Source organism: Chelonoidis abingdonii, chromosome 19, assembly GCF_003597395.2.
Source record: "Chelonoidis abingdonii isolate Lonesome George chromosome 19, CheloAbing_2.0, whole genome shotgun sequence".
NCBI lineage: Eukaryota > Metazoa > Chordata > Testudines > Testudinidae > Chelonoidis > Chelonoidis abingdonii.
The window spans coordinates 38,860,184-38,875,045 of record NC_133787.1 but is presented as its reverse complement, the minus strand read 5'-3'; the positions used below and the strand labels follow the sequence as shown (position 1 = coordinate 38,875,045).

General features: G+C 62.0%; 1 protein-coding gene across 3 annotated transcripts in view; it reads left to right on the top strand.

Annotated features, from left to right (window-relative positions):
• The window catches only part of LOC116815698 (piezo type mechanosensitive ion channel component 1 (Er blood group)), a 98,014-nt gene that overhangs the window by 53,989 nt on the left and 29,163 nt on the right, over positions 1–14,862 (top strand). For all 3 annotated transcript variants that reach the window (XM_075073876.1, XM_075073877.1, XM_075073878.1), the window contains exons 6-13: positions 9,741–9,900; positions 10,184–10,397; positions 11,497–11,668; positions 12,229–12,333; positions 12,891–12,963; positions 13,839–13,939; positions 14,349–14,609; positions 14,686–14,797. In XM_075073876.1, the coding sequence (XP_074929977.1) occupies positions 9,741–9,900; positions 10,184–10,397; positions 11,497–11,668; positions 12,229–12,333; positions 12,891–12,963; positions 13,839–13,939; positions 14,349–14,609; positions 14,686–14,797 (1,198 nt within the window). The remainder of the gene's footprint in view (positions 1–9,740; positions 9,901–10,183; positions 10,398–11,496; positions 11,669–12,228; positions 12,334–12,890; positions 12,964–13,838; positions 13,940–14,348; positions 14,610–14,685; positions 14,798–14,862) is intronic.

Below are 14,862 nucleotides of genomic sequence, written 5' to 3'. Positions count from 1 at the left end.
CCTGGGTAGGAGGGGCCACAAGGCAGGTAGGGGAGAACCCCACAGAGAGTGTGGGGCACAAGGCTAGGCCCCCCCACCCATCCTGGTACTCCATGGCCTGTGTCCCGGGAGCCTGGCTCATGGATCGATAGTAGCCGGCTGCTTCTGCCACGGACACAGGGTACCCTGGTGTGATGGCAGAGAATCTGGCCCCTTGTGGAGGCGAATGAAAGGATGAGGCCAGTCGGTCCCATCCCAGACAGGTGCTTCCCTGCAGTCGCCCTGGCTGGAGCCTTTGTTAGCCTGTCAGGCAGCTCCCATGTAACAGCAGGGCCCACCAGCTGCAGGAGTGAGTCCGTGTAAGCCTTGGAGGCCGCTGGGGAGAGATTATGCGACGTGAGGGGTCGTAGCCTCCTGCAGTGCTGATGTGATCCAACCCATCCTGCTCTTAGAGAGGAAGGCCAGCCCTCGATCCCTGAGTTAGCACCCAGCCAGGAGCTGCAAGGCCAGGCCATCGCCAGCTCCAGACTCCCGGCGTCTCGGAAACCTTGGTTCAGGAACTGCTGTGCCTCTGCCGATGGAGCCAGCCCAGCACGCCTGGCGCAGTGCTGCGTTCACGTGGCCCAAACTGCCCACATCCACCCCCAGGCAGATCCAAGCACCTGCACGACTGCAGTGCCGATAAACCGCCAGCCTTGAGCGAAACGCGATCTCCGCAGTGAGGAGAGCCAGCCAAGCGGCTTCCTCCCAGTGCTCACCCCACACTTCCTCTGCTCCACAGAGGAGGTTTCAGGGAGTCGATCCAGATAACCGGAGTCTCAGCACTGCCAGTGCAGACTGGGTTTGGTTCTACTCCAAAACCACATGGATGCCTTGGCCTCCTGCTTCTGCGCATCCTCCCAAGATCCAGACCCTGCAGAGTTCTGTCCAGCCTGTCAGCTGATACACAGCCCACGATGTGGCTGCTGCAGCTATGAACACAGATACATAGCCCTCTGGTAGCACAGTTTGCGGAAGATGTCCAAGCACTTCACAGATCTTTGCACAGCCCCAGTGAGAGAGAGACCCCTTCTCCCACTGGTGAAATGCAGCCACGTCCGAGCTGGAATGGAGACGTTGTGCAGCAGCTTAGGACAGGACGTGCAGGGAGTGCTGTGTCCAGCTGAGCACGTGTGGGGCTTTCCGGGCAGCAGAGTGGAATTACCACTACACGAGTCTGGCCAGCATGCGGGGCTAGAGCCCTCGGTTTCTGCTTCAGGAGGGCGGGGCTCTCTGACGGCCATAAGACCTTGGTGTCTCCATTCCTGTGCAAGTTCCCGGCTCCTACGCCAGGGACTTTGGAAGGAGGTGGACACATGAAGCTTTTTATTCTGCCGGGGGATCTAAGCATGGAACCAGGGTGAGGATCTAGGCACGGAGCAGGCAGGATGTCTGTGGCAGGGGCTCCAGGGCTTCTCTACCCCTCACTGAATTGGGAACGGTTTGGACGTTGGACTCTTTGGAGGCCAAACCCCAAACGTCTGACCCACCAGACTCCCCACTGGAACCGCCCCATCCTCGAACTCAGGGCTGTTTGTTGGGAAAATCACCAAGAAAATGTCACACAAGTGAGATCACCAGGCCTGGCCTTGCCGGCAGCGGGACACCTCTGGTGCCTCGAGACGGGGGAAGAATGCCCTGCCCCAGTGCAGCTTGGAGTCCAGCATGGCTGTGTGCTTCCACCTTTGCAGCCAGAAGAGAACTAGTCCTGCCCAGGACCCCACATGCTGGGCCAGGGGTAGGGAGCTGCATCACCAGCTGGTGGATTGGCAGAGCTGCCCAGAGGGTTTGGAAGCCGGGTGTGTGGGGGTGGTGCTACCTGGCGCGGGGGGAGACACAGGCAGCGTTCCTGCCATGCCCACCTGGAGGTAGCTCCTGCTCGTCTACCCCTGCCCCCTGTGCCTGGCACCTTGCAAACCCGAAGGTGAGTCACCCAGTGGAGGAGGGGCGTGTTTGCTTCTCAGTTACCATGGGGACCCTAGCAAACAGCCCGAGTAACAGAGCCGATATTATGTGGGGCTCACCAGAGGCCAGGCTGCAGCTGGGGCCAGACGGGCTGGTGGCTGAGTGTCGCTGCTTGCTGCTCCTGGAAGGCTGGTTGGAGTCTCCTGTGGCCTCCCCGTCTGGCCCCTGCTGCAGCCCCTGGGTGTGGTCACTGGATCGGTGCCCCTGGAGAGCTGCCCTCAGGTCCGGGCACTGCTGGGTCTGCCCCAGCTGCCCTTCTCCTCAGCTGGTCCCTGGGAGGCTGCCTAAGGGGCTCATGCAGGTGCCCACATCAGGGGAAGCCAAAGCAGTTTGCTCTGTCCCCCACCTGCCTTTTCCCCGGTTCTCAGGGGCTTGCTTGGGGCACAGAGGCATCAGGGAACGGGGCGTGGGGGGGTCAGGATGTAGACCGAGGAGCAGACTTCTGTCCAGTTGAGCCGCAGCTGACCTGCCTGGGCAGTTGCTGTACCTGTGACCCCAGGGCTAACTGGCTGCGTTTGCACACCCAGTCACCTGATCAGCGAACACGTGTGTAAATGAGGTGTGCAAGCCTGGGCCTGTGGGGCCAGGACCGTGACTTCCCCATTGTTAGATGCCTACCGGTGTGGTGCTCTGCTCTCCTCAATGTTGGTACCACTCGGTTGCGTGCGTGTGTTCCCTCTGTGTGCTGTCCCAGCTCAGTGCAAGTAGCGGACACAGCAGATCTCAAGAAAACCCCCAGTGACCACAGAGTCCAGTAAGGTACGAAGGCACGTTGGCCAGGTTTATTGTCAAACGAAGCATAATGATAGTTCCCTCTAGATTTTTACTCTAATGCAGGGCATACTACGAATATGTGCCCCCGGTCAATGGACTCAGCTCAGTCAGTGGCAGGACTTTCCACTGCCCCCTTGCTGGACAAAGACACCACCCCAGGGATGCACTCTTATACACAGGTACAAACAAGTTACACATCACTCCTGACGTATTGAGGTACAACCCCTCTACGTAGCAAGGTACAATCCCTCTACGTAGTAAGGTGCCGTCTCTCACCTTGTACATGTTGGTTTGAACAAAACAACTCTATCCATCATATTACCCTTTTGGCCCTGTCTTTGGGATGGGTCGGCCTGTTCCTTGTTATCTGTGTGGAATGTGCAAGTATGTGAATGTTCTGATCTCTAGTGTTCAGTACCTTTTAGGTACGTATCTTCCTGCAGCATCAGCCCTTTCCTTGCCAGCTTCTGTGAGCAGGGCCTGCCTCTGGCTCACAGCTTAACTTTGCTTTTGGTTAGTGAAGTCTTGACCATTACTTTAGTTCAGGCCTCATACCGGGCCTCTGATACCAAGGTTTATATCTTAGGGCCTCCTCTTACTACACCCCCATGAAACTGGCCTGGCTCCTCTGTGCTGTGAGCTGGGGAGCCCTCTTGGCCTAACGGCCTCAGCTGCAGGTTCGTGGTTGGGTGAGGGAGCTGGGGCAGCCCAGGCTCTGGGGCTCACGGCCGGGGGTGTCTGGGGGCAGGGGGGTGGTACATGCAGCCTTCTCCCTGCTGTGCTGTCCTGCAGCGCTCTCCACTCCCAGCCAGGGATACACTGCTCAGCACAGAAAGCCCCTCCTGTCCCATCCCTTCAGACCCTCGCTGAATTGTGACCAGTGGAACAAATCCTCCCCACTGAACAAACCAGCCAGGCAGGTCCCTCCCCGACCAGCGCTGCCAGAGGTACCTGGGAAGGCAGGACGCTGGCACGCCAGCTGATAAGGCCAGGAGGTCACCGCTATGTTTGAGGAGCTGGGGTTCTAGAAGCCTGAAGGGGGAGCCTAGGAATTGCAGCTGCGGAACTGAGCATTGTTCCATCGAGCTCCAGGAAGGCCCAGTGCTGGGTTCTTCAGAGGAAGGTAGGAAAAGCCCACAATGCACCTGGCTAAGTCTACACCCTGGGAGGGGATTCTTTACTGCCTCAGCTGGGGATCAGCTTGTGGCCTGAAGCCTGAGGATCAGTTGCCTGAGTAACTATATATCCTAGCAACTAGTACTTCTGATGCTGCAGGCCACAGACATCTGGAACTCCTTGTTGTTCACCTCACCAATACCCTGCGGCAGTGAGTTCCACAGGTGAATTGTATGTGGCATAGAGAATTCTCTTCTCTTCTGCACAGCGCTGGTGCAAGGAGCTGAACCGGCAGCTCCAGAGCCTTTAGGCTGGAACTGCCAGTGCAGGTAGTGCCACTGCATTTCCCCTGCCCTGATCTGTGCCCCTGCCCTGGAAGAGCTACCCCCAGTGAAGAGAACAGTCTCCGGGGCCCTGCTTCTCCACTGAGCCCACCAGCAAAGTGGCGCCCAGTGTGGTGTGTGTTTTTGTGACGGGGACACAGGACTGAGGCCATCAGGGCAGCAAGTGGCCATGGGATGGGAAAGGCCTCTGGTGATTACCAGTCAGCGACCGTCTCCCGATCCCCCTCTTCTCCAGCTGACTTGCCTTGGTTCCTCAGAGGTAGGGGCCTCGGGTTGGGAGTGCTCATCCTGCCAAGATGGACTGTTTTCCTCATTAGCGGTGCCTGCAGTTCCAGGAGCTGTCTGGCAGTCCCAGGAATTGTCTGAATCGGTGCCTGTGTTGCGTTTGGGATTGGCGCGGCCCCTGGCCCTGTGAACATTCCTCAAGATTCACATTCCTTAGTGAGCTCGGCTAAGCAGCCCTGGTCGTGGTCCTGGGAAGCAGGGCCTCCTGTCTCTTTTGGATCCCCAGATCCCCCCATGTTCTGCCCCTCCAGGACCTCAGCTGATACCTGGGCTCACCTGTCTGGGGGGCACGCAAGGGCAGTGAGGGCCACGCTGGCAGGAGGCCGAGTGGGAAGGAAATTTCCCTCTGCAGTTCGGAGATGCTTGTCTGGCTGCACTGGGGGTTCGGCATGTTTGGGGACCTTCGTGGTAGTGGGAGCTGCTGGTTGCCATATTCAGTGATGTTCCCCTGCTGCCACAACAAGCTGTTGGGGGCTGGAGTGTGTGTGGGGGGGAGACAGAAAGCAAAGGCGGAGCTGGAGGCAGAGCCGTGGGGAACGTGGGCTTTGGCCCGCCTCAGGCCCACCGCACCTGGGCTAGCATCGGGGGCACGGGCCCTGGCCCCCTGGGAACGTTGACTCTTCAGCTCCTCCCAGCCCAATGCCCTGCCCTGCCCTGCCCACCTCAGAGCTCTGTGGCGCCAGCACCAGACATGGCACCACCCCCATCATGATGGGAGCGTTTGTCGGGGTGTTCTCACGCACCTGCTGGCCAGAGGGGGGCTGACTGCTGCACCCAGGGGTAGTTTGGGGGGGCGCTGGCTCATCCCACAGAGCTCTGCCAATGTGCCTTGGGCCTAGTCCGGCCCTTTCGTGGCTGCAGGCTGCCAGTCCTACCCAACGGGCTTTGGGACAGGTCTAGGCAGAGACCCAGCAAACTCGTTCCAGCTCAGAGCTCCCCTGTCCCTGCTTGGTGCCTGGGCTGAATAGACTCATTGGCCGAGAGCTGAGCTTGCATCCCATGATGGGGACCCAGTCACCAGCACCCTGTGTGGCGCGGACTTTGGTGGGGGCGAGTGGATTATTGCGTCTAGTACTGTGCTGGCTGGGTGGGAGCAGGGTCTAGTGGTTAAAGCAGAGAATCCGGGTTTGGGTTCTGGCTGTGTCCTGACTCGCTGTGCGGCGCCATGTCTCTGAGATGGGGGCAGTGCCCCCGGTACCCTCCTTCCAGGTGTGGCATGAGGCGTCATGCCGGAAGGATTGTAAAGCAGCGTGAGATTCCTCAGCTGCTGCTACCCGGCCACTTTCCCCAGTACTCAGACAGCTCTGGCACGGGCCTGTCCAAAGCCAGCTGCTCGGGGATAGGCCGTTCTGCTTGCTTCTGGCTAAGCTTCCAGTGAACCAGGGGGCTTCTCCCCACCCTCTGTGCACCCGTCCCACAGGAGACAGAGCCCAGTCTGACTCGGCTGGCCAGGCCTTTTGTTTCCCATTGGCACTGGCCTGTGAGAACATCTCCCAGCGAGGTGGCTGGCACAGCTGCGCCGGCCGCTGGGTTGCATCAGCCGCTGCTGCCAGGAAACGCCATCTCTTGGGTGCTCTGCAGAGAGCTCGGGTCAGACCAGGGCGAGCCAGGGGCTGCAGAGACTGAAAGCTGCTGAGCCTGGGGAGTTAAGTCTGAGCTGCCCCAGCCCCCTATGGGGAGGCAGGTGGGAAGTATCCACGTCCCACGGGAAGCTGGGGCTTCTGGTCTCTCGTTCCCAACACAAGCCATTTGTTCCAGCCTGGCCTCGTGGACAGGGCTGCCTGGGCCAGCCGAGGGACTCCTGGCAGAGCTGGCCCTGCAGAGCCGATGGAGGCTGGCAGCTGTGGGAGGAAGATGGGGTGGAGGGGGGGGGGGGGGGAGAGTACTCCAGCCAGTGCTCTTGGCAAGCTGACCTGGGCTGGGGCCAGGCACAGGGCACTTAGCTGGGCACTGGAGACTGCAGGAGACATGGGGACCATTCCCTGCCCAACTTCTGGCAGCGGCACTTTAGAGGGCCCAGGCTCAGACAGCAAAGGAGGGAACTCGCCCAGGGCGACCCAGAACATGGCTCCTTTGTGCCTTTGATTGGGCTGTGTGTGGCTGCAGCCCGCAGTACCCCGGCCTGCTCTCTGGGCAGGGTAACCCAAGGGCCCTCGCTTTCTACCACTGCTGTAAATTTTAGCTCCATGTGTCCCAGAGCCTGTTTTGTGACTGGCGCTTATGAGTGATCAACCCTGAGCCTGGCAGCCTGGCGGGTGAGACGCCCTGGTGCTGATGGATGGTGCCCAGAGCAGAGCCAAGCTCTGCCTTGGCATAGCTCTGCTGGCAGAAATGGAAATACCTGGCGAGGGCCTCACCCCCATAATTCAGTGGGGTTCCACCTCCAAATCCCACTCCTGCAAAGGCCTGGCTGCCCTGAGTGAACAGCAGGGACCCTATCGACACATCCTGCTGTGCAGGAGGGAGCTGCCCAGTTCTCCGCGGCTGCCCATGCCCTCCAGTTAGGATTGAAGTGCTTCCCGGCCATGGGCCCAGCCCCCTCTCACTGCAGATCCCCCAGAGCGGGGGCCAGCGGTGAGTGCAGAGGTGAGGGGCTGGGAGGGCTGCAGGGGAGGGTTCCAGCCAGCCCTCATGCTGTTCAGTTGTGGTGTGTTTGTGTGCGTGAAGTAATCTGAACTGGATCTGAACCCGGCACCCAGGCCCGGATGGTGCCAGGCAGCAGCTGGAGCCCAGTCAGCTGCAAATACCTTTGCTGGGAGAACGGATCCATGCAGAAGGCGGCCTGGACAATTGCTCGGTGCTGGGAACCCAGGCTGCAGCGCCAAGAAAAACAGGCTCTTTGTAATGTGTTTTCCAAGCAGCTAATGAGACAAACAAGGCCAGGTGGAGGGCTGCAATGGGGAGCGCGGAGGCAGCTGGCTCCCACCCCAGCGGAGCTGGTGCCGTTGTTTCAGAGCCGCCCAGAGCAGGGATGGCTGGAGGATCAGGCAGCATGTGAGTTAGCAGCAACCAAATCTCTGGTGCAGTGCACTGGTCTCCAGCGACCCCCTTGGGACAGGACAGGTCCCCAGCCGGTCTTACCCTCCCACCCCTGTGTAACGTGACTCAACCCAAAAATACTCCCAGGCTGGGACTCTCTGACCTGGAGGCTCAGGTTATGGCTGAGGGGACACACCGCTGAACATGAGGTGATGAGCCACCTTCCCCCCCACCCCAGCCCCACTCCATTCTGGGTCGGCCTAGCTCGAACAGTCTGGGTCTGAATCTGTTGGCAACGGGCTGAACCAGACCCACCAGAACCTTGGAGAAGCCTGGATCTGGACATTGTGGCCTGGGCTCCTCGTCTGGTAGGCAGTGTCGCTCAGCGGTCAGGGCACAGGGCTGGGAGCCGGGACTCCTGGGTCCTCATCCCAACTCTGCCACTGTTTCACTACCACTATGGGGGAGTCGCTTCCTGGTGCTGGACCTCAGTTTCCCCTGTGGTGGGGTGAGGGTGCTGTGTGAAGCCGCTGCAATGGATGGCTGGAAAGTTCCCTGTGAGAGCAGCAGAACTTGGGGAAGGAGGGGATCCCAGATCCCCTTCCCAAAGGCCTGGAGAAGCCCCTGCCCCTAAACCTCTAGCGTTCTCTTGGGCGCTTACTGTCAGAGGCAGGAGACCAGGCTGGCTGGGCCGTGTGTTGCTCCAGCATGGCAGCTCTGTACCTAGGGCTGCCCCCTGGTGCCCTCGCCAAGCAGACCATCATGCATGGCATTTGTATGTAGCCACAGCTGGGCTGCCGTTGTCTGAAATCTCTGCAGCGAAGGCAGGAAGAGGTAGGTGGGCATGCGGCTCCTGACACACTTGGTACGTGGCCTGGTGCAGCTGCTCTGGCGGCAGATCCGTATTTATTCCCTCGCCCGCCTTGCTGTGGAAATAGCAAGTGCTTTGAGAACAGGATGGGCAGCGGGTTCCACTGCAACTCCCTGTAACACCTCCAGCTATCCTCCCCCGGGAGCCCTGGTGGGGAGCCTGCCGTCTCCCCAGCAGCCGCAGCAAACTCCTGCTGTGCCGCGTCCAGTCCCCTCCACCTTCCAGAGACCCACAAAACACTAGCTGGCTGAGTCTGAAAAAGTCCCTGCAAAGCAGGTCTGGTTTCCTGATGGGAGACAGGCATGGAGCCAGGGCGTGACTCACCTGGGTCAGCCCCTGACTCCTGTGCTCTAGCTGCTGGACCCTGGTTGCTCTTTGCTTCAAATGACCGTGGGGTGGAGTGCAGAGCCCCCTCGTGTAGGGCTGGGAAAAGGATCCAGCCATGGGCATATAAACCATCCCCCTAGAACCTCCCCCACCCATAGGCCAGTGCCATGGGCTGCTCTAGAACTGGAGCCTCTGTCTCCATTTACTCTATCAGCACGTTGGCTGAAACTGCAGCCTGACCAGGCTGCCTGCACCTCCCGACCCATCTGGTAACCGGACCCAGCAACGTTGCGGGGGAGCCATGTCTGTCCTGTGATCTGTACAGCCAGCGTGACTGATTCCTGAGCGTGGGCCCTGCTCCCGCCCTCCTTCACTCTGACACCTCGCACCCCGTGCCCTGCACGGAGACTGAGCAACGGGTCTCCTTTCCCTGGCAGGCTCCGTGGCTGCGTCGTCCTGTGCAGTTCATGGATCTGTCTGCTCTGCCGCTGTGGTGAATGGCCAGAACTCAGCTCATCCTGTGCCTCTGACTAGCCAGCACCTTTGTACTGTAGGGAGAATGAGCCCTTTGTGTCCTAGGATCACAAGCCAGGCACGTCGGGGGCACCACAGGCATCTGGAAGATGGGGAAACTGAGGCACAGTGAGGGGAAGTGACTTACCCACGGTCACACAGTGCGTCTGTGACAGAGCCGGGAACAGAACTCCACAGTCCTCCCCACCCCCTGTGCACTAACCACTAGTCAGTGGTGCCTTTGCCACGTGTGTGCCATGCCCTCTTCAGAGAGGAACTGTCCCCTCTCAGCCCCCAGCTCTGTCTGCCTCCTGCAGGGCTTCGTCGCACCAGCCTCAGGAGTGCTGATTTGTGGAGCCGGAGAGTGTGTGGTGTGTGTGTGTGTCTGTGTCACCCCCCAGCATGCAGGGCTGGATCCCTGGATTTCCTACTGCATGTGCAGTAACGGGCACTGCACCGACCAAGGGAATCCGTATCTGCAGCCGCTCTTGCTGCAGGGCCCGAGGGACGCGGTGACACAGCCTGGCTCTCGTTCCCTACAGGAGGAGGAGGAGGAGGACCTGGAGAGGCCAGCTGGGCAAGGCGCTGCAGAGGAGGTGGGCTCTGCGAAGCGAAAGGGGCTGCTGGCTGCTACGCTGCGGGTGAGGGCGCACTGGCTCCTGCTGGCGGTCGGGAAGTGTCTGGTCATCCTGCTGCTGGCTTTGGCAGGTAGGTGTCGGGGGGAGGGTCCTCTCCAGTTTCTCCTGGCCCAGAGTCACTGGGTCACTAGGATCCGTGGGATAAGTCTGGGGCTCTCACCTGGCAGCAGATGGGCTGGGGGAGCACAGCCTACACTGACCCTGGTCTGTACTGAGGCCACTGTCCCCAGTGCTGAAGTGTGGGGCCCCCCTGGGGTCTCAGAGCAGGGCCCTGGCGGGGAGCCCCAGCCCTGACCTGGCTAGCACAGCTCTCAGCAGCCCCAGCAGCCCCCTGGTGTCGGCTCGTTCCGCAGGGATCGCTCTGCCATCCGCCTTCTCCAGTGTCTATTACCTGCTCTTCGTGGGCATCTGCACCTGGTGGGCCTGCCACTTCCCCATCAGCCACGTGGGCTTCAACACGCTGTGCATCATGGTGGGCGTCTTCGCCGCCGGCCACCTGCTCTGCATCTACAGCTACCAGGCGCCGTTCATCCAGGGGCTGTTCCCCCCCGCCAGCATCTGGGCACGGTAAGGCACTGGGCCTGATCTCCCTCCTGAGTTCTGACGCCCTGATCCAGAGCCCTCTCACGCCCCTGCAGCCAGGCCGGCCTGCCCCTGTCCCGTCGCCCTCCCACCCCCCTGCGGCCGGGCCGGCCTGCCCCTGTCCCATCACTCGCCTGTGGCAGGCTGCCCCTCCAACCGGGGTGACAATGGGCATCGTGGCCTCGTCCTGCAGCACAAGTGGGTGCAGCCGCCTGCCCCATTCCCGGCTGGGGAGAGAACCCATCTCCCACTGGTGATATTCCTACCTCTGCTCTGCCTAGCTACCCACCTCTGGCACCAGAAGGTTCCCCTGAATAGGGCCCCCCGAGGGACCGGGGAAGGGAGCGGGGGACCCGTGAGTCGCCAAAGAGGAGCTCTCCCGTAGCCAGGGGGAGCTGATGGAACCAGCTGCCGGTGAAGGGACCCCGGATGTGCCCCTCGTCAGTGTGCCAATCAGACCGAGATCCAGCAAGTCGTCGGGCCTGGTCCCAGCTGTGTGTGTGGTGTGGGCATGGCACGGCCCTGCTCTGTGTCTCAGTGGGGCTATGACGCTCGGTTAGCGCAGCAGGCTGTGCGGTCACCAGGCACCGGCTGGGCTGGGCAGCTCAGCGGGAACCTCTGCTGAGGGCGCGGCGGCCGTGTGGAAAGCTGAGGATGCTGGGGTCGGAGGGCTAGGTTGAGAACCGATCCTGAGCCCCCTGATCTGGTGGATTGCTGGGCTGCTGGCCCGGCAGGGGGGTTCTGTCCAGCTCTAGGACAGAGCTGAAGCAGAGGGATGATCTGCGAGGGGGGCTGGAGCCATGGAGATTGGGGGTGGGATGGGAAAGGCTCAGGCGGCGCTGTTTGGAGAATGGCTGGGAGAGGCGGCAGGCTGGGAAGGAAGCGGGGCAGCAAGAGGGGTTCTGGGGCATGTTCAGAACTGGGGCACCTCACGCTCTGGCCGGTGTGAGCCTGTGAATGAGCATCAGCGTGTACCTGAGCCCACCCAGCCGCCAGCACCTCGGTACCCAGCCTGGCCTGCCAGCTCCCAGCTGGTCCTGCTTCCACGCCCAGGGGTGTAACGCCACCTCCTTCCTCCCTCCAGCGTATTCGGCCTGAAGGCCTTCATCCTGCCACTGAACTGCACTAACCCCCACGCCCTCCTCCTCGACACCAGCCACCCCTGGCCGGTCTACATGAACCCCGGCGTCCTGCTGCTCTTGTATTTCACCGTGGCCTCTCTGCTGAAGCTGAGGAAGTTGGACTCCTCTGAACGGGTGAGGGGCGCTGGGGCCCTGTACAACACAGTGCTGCGCCCGTTCTGTCCCCTTGTGCCCCACCCTGCACCAGGGAAGGTGCCGTCGAGAGCTGCTGTGGCAGCTGGGAAGCTGGCGCTCCAGAGGGCACCGGTGCCGACCTGGGGATGTGGGCAAAGAGTGATCGAGCTAGGGCTGAAAGTGGAACTCTTCACGCCCTGCTGCTTAGCATGGTGGGGCCAGAGCACCGGCTGCCCCACTGCAGAGTGTCCCCCTCAGTGAGGGGTCCCTGCCAGGCCCAGGCTGTGCCCTGCAGCGAGTTCCCCAGGGTGCTGGGGAGCCCTGGAGAGGGAAATGGGGTGTGTAGCCAGTGGGATTTGGGGGTGTTATGTGCTGAGACGTCCAGAGCAGGGACGGGGACGTTTCTGCTCCAGGCGGTTCAGTTCCAGAGGCTCCCCTCTCAGAGCAAGGAGGGCGCAGTCCTTCTCTGCCTGGCTCCGGGGAGACCCCACTGTGCGCATGGGAGCAAGGAGCTGAGGTCGGTTCTCCCCCTCCCTCCCTCCCTCCCTCCCTTCCAGCAGGACAAGGCAGAGGCGTCAGCAGTGGTGGCATCGGAGCCCCAGGATGAGCTGGTGGAGCTGGAGAGCTGGCCCAGGGAGGGAGCCCACCTGGCAGAAGACACCGAGGTTAGGAGGGTAGCCCTGTCCCCTGGGGCTTCGGGAATGGGGCCCCTGTACTGCACTCGCCCTTTGGAGACTCCCCAGGGCTCGGAAGGGTGACAGGGAGCCCCTCCCCAGCTTGCCCTCATGGAGAGAGGGGTGCTGGGCCGTTCGCACCAGCCAGCCAGGGGCTCGGTGGGGTTCGTGGGGCCGGAGAGGGTGGCATGGAGGGGGGATGCTCTTGTGCCTCATGCTGGAGAGTCCGTGGCAGGGGCAAGAGGGAAAGCAGGGGAGGGCTGCAGGGGGCAGCAGGAAGAGTCAAGGGCTTGGGGACCCTGGGTGGGGGGCTTGGGGCGCAGGAGGGGTGTGTCTTAGTGTGTGAGAGAGAGAACACCCTGGGCAGATAATGACGGGGGAGGCAGGAGGAGGGGTTGTGGGGGGAGGGGAGCACACAGACTGCCCCTTGCACGCTCTGTGGCTGTGATGCCACCTAGCATTGGCAGCCTGTATGCCCAGGTCTGACGCTCTCCAGACAGGGGCTGCCCTGCCCAGGGGCTCACCCCGCTCCTGTCTCCCTCCGCCAGCGGATGCTGTCCCCGGACACTGAGGCCTCAACTGCCGACACTGAAAACTGCACCGTGCACGTGATCGGGCCAGGTAAGAGACGGTAACCAGCCCAGGAGAGACGCACTGGGGGGCGGTTCAGCTGAGTGACTGCAGCTGCTGCCCCTCCCTGGGGACTGCCCTGCTGTGCCAGCCGCTGGTGCATAGGACTCTCCTGGACTTAGGGCTCCATCGTGGCCCCAGCCTGGCTCCAGCTCCCTCTGCCCTTAGCTGGTCCCCACCCCAAGCCTGCAGCCCCTGCCCCAGGAACCCCCTTTCTTTGCACCCAGGACGGTGCAGCCTCCTGAGGGGAGTTTCCAGGGCTTGGCTGGCACAGGCCCTGGGCCCTGCTCTGCCCCTGGCAGCGAGGTGGGCGTGGGCTGCCCCCCAGCCCTGCTCATGTTAAAGGGACCCCAGCAGCCAGGGGCTGGCGCAGTAGGACCAGAGCTGAGCTCGGCAGCTTGGTTGGTGTGAAGCAAGGGTGACTCCTAGTGGTCAGAGCTCAGCATTGCAGGGAAGTGCACCCTCCAGGAGTCACATACCCATGGTGTTGGGGTGCAGAATGGGAGGGTCTGTTCCTGTGCCGCTGGCCAGGTGTGATCCCCACGGCCCCCGACCTGGCCCCGGGCACCGCACCCATCGCTGTCTGATCCCCACGGCCCCCGACCTGTTTATGCTGCTCTCCATCTACATCAGTCCCAAGGTGCTTGGCCAGTTTGCAGCCTCACTCTGCCTCCTTGAGGGGGTGGGGATGAAGGGGCTGGAGGGGGATTTCGGGACTGGGGGGTGAGCTGGAGCCTTCATGCCTGGTGGGTTGGGCGCCTCTCTGGGAGGTGATGGGTACGAGCCATGGGGTGCCTTGATATTGTTGGAGGGGTCTCTGGGCAGCTTTGGGGCTGCTCTAACCACCCCTGTGATTCTCTGCGCAGTGAGTAAGAAGCCGGAGCGGCGCAGGCAAAGGCTGCCCCTGCATGCACTGGGGCACGTGATCATGAACCAGAGCTACGTGTGTGCCCTCATTGCCATGATGGTGAGCCTCGGGCAGGGCTCTGAGCGGCTGGGCAGGGAGTGACCAGCTCCAAATTGGAGCTCTGAACCCTAGTGAGGGCTGGGCTGGCGTGGGCAGGGGGTGCACTGGCTCCATACTGGGGCTCCCTGCCCTGGTGCGGGTTGGGCTGGCGTGAGCAGGGGGTGCACCAGTTCCAGACCGGAGCTCTGAACTCCAGTGTGGGCTGGGCTGGCGTGGGCAGGGGATGCGCCAGCTCCATACTGGGGCTCCCTGCCCCGGTGCGGGTTGGGCTGGCATGGGCAGGGGGTGCACCGGCTCCGGACCGGAGCTCTGAACCCCAGTGCGGGCTGGGCTGGGCTGGCATGGAACATGGGGAGGGGTGCATCAGCTGGGTGCAGAGCCTGAGGCCAGAGCCTTCTCTTCCCGCCAGGTGTGGAGCATAACCTACCACAGCTGGCTGACCTTCGTGCTGCTGCTCTGGGCCTGCCTCATCTGGATCGTCCGCAGCCGGCACCACTTTGCCATGCTCTGCTCCCCCTTCCTCCTGCTCTACGGCCTGGCGCTCTGCAGCCTGCAGTACGTCTGGGGCATGGACCTGGAGCCCGAGCTGCCCACCCGCGTCGGCTTCATGAGCCTGGAGCAGCTCGGGCTGGTCAGGACCAAATACCCCTGCTTGGACCTGGGGGCCAAGGTAACCCCCGCTCCCCTCCCCGCTGCCCGTCCGCCTAGTTCCTCTGCCCTGGCTGATCTCGCCCTGCTCCCCACAGCTGCTCTACACCCTGACCTTCTGGCTGCTGCTGCGGCAGTTCGTGCAGGAGAAGCTGCTGAAGTGCCGGCGCCCACCCGCCCCTCTGCTGGAGGTGACTGTCTCCGACGCAGGTGAGAACCCCTCTCCTGTGGCCTGCGGGGTGACCCTGAAACACCCCCCGATCCTGCCCGGGCCC